Source organism: Oryx dammah, unplaced genomic scaffold (genome assembly GCF_014754425.2).
Source record: "Oryx dammah isolate SB20612 unplaced genomic scaffold, SCBI_Odam_1.1 HiC_scaffold_681, whole genome shotgun sequence".
Taxonomy (NCBI): Eukaryota; Metazoa; Chordata; class Mammalia; order Artiodactyla; family Bovidae; genus Oryx; species Oryx dammah.
Window position 1 is genome coordinate 1 of NW_024070832.1, and position 4,599 is coordinate 4,599.

General features: G+C 42.4%; 1 protein-coding gene across 1 annotated transcript; it reads right to left on the bottom strand.

Moving 5' to 3' along the window:
* Positions 1 to 2,652: 2,652 nt before the first annotated feature.
* Positions 2,653 to 4,385, bottom strand: LOC120859358 (alpha-lactalbumin). Its single transcript, XM_040235500.1, has 4 exons — positions 4,253 to 4,385; positions 3,768 to 3,926; positions 3,220 to 3,295; positions 2,653 to 2,713 (listed from the first exon to the last, which is right to left on the bottom strand). Exons 1-4 carry the CDS (start codon positions 4,383 to 4,385, stop codon positions 2,653 to 2,655), a joined length of 429 nt encoding a protein of 142 aa, XP_040091434.1.
* Between the last annotated feature and the right edge of the window lie 214 nt (positions 4,386 to 4,599).

The following is a 4,599-nucleotide window of genomic DNA, read 5'->3' on the forward strand; positions in this document are numbered from 1 at the left end:
AAAGCTAGTGGAGGTGATGGAATTCCAGTTGAGCTATTTCAAATCCTAAAAGATGATGCTGTGAAAGTGCTGCACTCAATATGCCAGCAAATTTGGAAAACTCAACAGTGGCCACAGGACTGGAAAAGGTCAGTTTTCATTCCAATCCCAAAGAAAGGCATGCCAAAGAATGCTCAAACTACAACACAAATGTACTCATCTCACACACTAGTAAAGTAATGCTCAAAATTCTCCAAGCCAGGCTTCAGCATTAAATAAACCATGAACTTCCAGATGTTCAAGCTGGTTTTAGAAAAGGCAGAGGAACCAGAGATCAAATTGCCAACATCTGCTGGATCATGGAAAAAGCAAGAGAGTTCCAGAAAAACATCTCTTTCTGCTTTATTGACTATGCCAAAGCCTTTGACTGTGTGAATCACAATAAACTGTGGAAAATTCTGAAAGAGAAGGGAATACCAGACCACCCGACCTGCCTCTTGAGAAACCTGTATGCAGGTCAGGAAGCAACAGTTAGAACTGGACATGGAACAACAGACTGGTTCCAAATAGGAAAAGGAGTACGTCAAGGCTGTATATTGTGTATATTGTGGCTGTATACTGCTTATTTAACTTATGTGCAGAGTACATCATGAGAAAGGCTGGGCTGAAAGAAGCACAGCCTGGAATCAAAATTGCTGGGAGAAATATCAATAACCTCAGATATGCAGATGACACCACCCTTATGGCAGAAAGTGAAGAAGAACTAAAGAGCCTCTTGATGAAAGTGAAAGTGGAGAGTGAAAAAGTTGGCTTAAAGCTCAACATTCAGAAAACTAAGATCATGGCATCCGGTCCCATCACTTCATGGCAAATAGATGGGGAAACAATGGAAACAGTGAGAGATTTTAATTTTGAGGGCTCAAAATTAATGCAGATGGTGATTGCAGCCATGAAATTAAAAGTCGCTTACTCCTTGGAAGGAAAGTTATGACCAACCTAGATAGCATATTCAAAAGCAGAGACATTACTTTGTCAACAAAGGTCTGTCTAGTCAAGGCTATGGTTTTTCCAGTAGCCATGTATGGATATGAGAGTTGGACTATAAAGAAAGCTGAGCACTGAAGAATTGATGCTTTTGAACTGTGGTGTTGGAGAAGACTCTTGAGAGTCCCTTAGACTGCAAGGAGATCCAACCAGTCCATCCTAAAGGAGATCAGTCCTGGGTGTTCATTAGAAGGACTGATGTTGAAGCTGAAACTCCAATACTTCGGCCACCTGATGTAAAGAGCTGACTCATTTGAAAAGACCCTGATGCTGGGAAAGATTGAGGCCAGGAGGAGAAGGGGATGATAGAGGATGAGATGGTTGGATGGCATCACCGACTCAATGGACATGAGTTTGGGTGAACTCCAGGAGTTGGTGATGGGCAGGTAGGCCTGGAATGCTGTGGTTCGTGGGGTTGCAAAGAGTTGGACATGACTGAGTGACTGAACTGAAGTGCACTGATGCCTTCCTGAGATTGTAACTGAAGCAAATAATAAGGAGATGTGTGAGTTTGGTTGGTGGAATGGTCATTCAATCCTGCCCTCCCACATACCACTGTGAACAGCGATTATTCTAAAACCTTGTAGACTTGGGGAAAGCACTTTGTCCCATAATTAGGGAAGGAATAGCATGCAGTAACCCTGGGAGGTGTGTCACACTGTGTTCAAATTCAGACTAAAATCATATGATGAATACCAAGTTATTTCCTGAGAGTTTGTTTTCATAAGTGTAAGAGAGGGATGTCCTGTTCACTGCTCGACAGGGCCTATAAGTCCCTAAACAGATTATGGCAGCTTCATTTGGGAGCTGCTAGTCTCTGAGACAAGGCAAATATGGTCTGAATGCCAAAAGCCCCAGTGGATATAGAGGTAAGAGGAGGGAATTAGAAGATATTGACAGTTTTCTAACCTCTCTAATGATACTTATGACACTATATCTTATATTATGTTCCTGTTGTTGTTGCTGTTCAGTAACTAAGTCATGTCTGAGTCTTTGTGACCCCATGGACTGCAGCCCACCAGGCCTCCCTGTCCCTCACCATCTCCCAGTGTTTGCCCAAGTCCATGTCCATTGAATCTTGTATTATAATTATTTATTAATGTTTGTATTATACTAGTTGAGGTTAGAGATGCTTTTAGTCAACTTTAAATCCCCTCCATAGTTCTTTGAATTATGCTAGGTGATCCATAAAACTCTGTTGAATTGAATTAATACAGAAAGTAATCTCCATCTTTGAGTTGTTATAAGTTCAGTCTCTCTCTCCTCCTTAGTAGAGATGAAGGTGTCTGTGACCCACGGCCAGGTCTACCTACTCACCCTATTTCCTCCCTCTCCCACCAGGAAGAAAATACAGCCAGCCACTCAGAATCAGGCCTTTTATTCAGGACAGAAGTGAAATATGCACTGTTGCATTAAAAGTGCTATCAGGGGCACTGAGCAAGGGTCAAAAGTCCCGAGCACCATTCACGCATCCCTGGAGATTAGTCCTTACATGTCCATCATCACTACAGGGCCCAGGGCTCAGAGACGAGTTAGCTTCAAGGGGGTACAAAGAAGCAAAACGAGGTAGCCAAGGGGCAGAGGAGTTCCAGGAACAGAAAGGACAGAAGCAGCAAAGACAGCAGGTGTTCATAACTTCTCACAGAGCCACTGATCCAGCTTCTCAGAACAGAGTGCTTTATGGGCCAACCTGATCATGAAGAAGGAGACAAGGCAAATTGACTGACAGGATCTTGGTTAAATTTACATCTAGCTTTATCCCCAGGAAGGCTGAGGTGGGAGATTGTGGGTGAAAATTACAGACAGATTTTCCTAGCCACATGGCTAGAGACATTGAGCCACTTAGTGGAGTAAGGTCCATTTTTTAAAACTCCAAGAAAATTGTGGGACAGTGGTACAAAGGGCGTGCCTTAGGATGTAGGACTGAACAAGTAGAATTAGATGTTCAAGTCCTGGTGAAGGAAATCCTGAATCTCAGCCCTCTATTAGGGAACCCTAGGTAGGAAAATTGCTAACGGGAGTGAAATAAGTGAAGCTTCAAAATTGGAAACCTGAGTCTGCTTGATGATTTTTGTTTTTAAGATTACATTCTATCTTAAAAGACTAGGAAATAGAGAGAAAGGAGTACAGTGCTGGGACGAAAGGACTGAGAAGAAAGAGGGGAAAGATTAAGTAAAAAATAGAGAGGTGACTCACCAGTAGTTAATTCCTACTTTATCCAGAATCTTCTTGGCACACATAATGTCATCAGTAAGATCATCATCCAGGAACTCTGGCAGGAGTTACAGGTGGAAAAAATGAGAGAGCTAAGTATTACCCAGAAATGTAATGAATTTCCCTCTTCTCTGGTTTTCTCTGAACTAGAGGCTTATGCCTGTTGCCTTTTAGGTGAGAAATTTAATACAGTAATGCCTATCCCTAGGTAAGGACTCCCTTCTCTTCTCTGGGGCAGCTCCTTAGGAATTATCAACTTCATCAACCAACTTAGTCTGAAAATACAGGGTATTATACATCAAGATCCCCAAACAGCTCAGGTCACTTACCCATGAACTTTAAGAAACTGGGGATTTGGTTGGTGTTAATGAAAAGTTCTAAGAGCCTCTTACTCTGTATTATCAAGTCCCACAGTTAATTTGGAGGCCAAGGCAGTGAAGCCAGAGGTGTGCTTCACACCAAAAAAAAGAGGTTATCCCAGGAGTAGGTTTCAGAAAAACACAGGAACAGGGTAAAAAGAAGTTACTCACTGTCACAGGAGATGTTACAGATGTTCTTTGAGTGAGGGTTCTGGTCGTCTTTGCACCAAATTTTATTATTTATCTGGAAGAGTCCATATTCTGTGCTGTCATTGTTTTGTACTATGGCTTGTGTGTCATAACCACTGGTATGAAACGCAGTACAGACCCCTGAAAGAAAGATGAAAAAGAGATTTCACAAGGATGTTCATGTGTAGCATAAAGGAGGACCTGTATTCCCAGACAGAAAAAGGCTCTCCAACCAAGCTCCAAATATGGCAGACCACGGAGTATCTTGATAAGGTGAAAAGGGTTCCAAAGGATCAGACAACGGGAAAAAGGAGAGACAGATAAATAAATGTAATAAAAGAGTAAACAAATAAGAGAATTGTTCAATAATTGAATTAAAAGTAGAAGAAAAAAAGAAGATGAAGAGAATGGAGGGAAAGAGTGAAGAGGATGAATTATGGGACAAAGCAAAATAGCAGGGAACTCACACTCAGGCAAACTGACACCTCCGTAGTCCTTCAAGCCTTTCAGCTTCTGGAACACCTCACATTTTGTTAACTGTTCAGCCTGGGTGGCATGGAATAGGATGCCTACCAGGAGCAGAGAGACAAAGGACATCATTTTGGTTACCCCCCAAGATCCTGAAATGGGATCACCACACTGCTCACCTCCTTTTATTTGTGGAAAAAGCCTCAGGGGCCCTGGCATCAAGCCTTACATCCAGGAAGAGGATGACAAGAGAGGCCAGTCAAACCAACAAAGAAACATTGAGCCTGCTAGCTTCCTCCAGTAATTTCACCCCACTTTTCCTTTCCTCCCCAGAATCTCTAGTCCA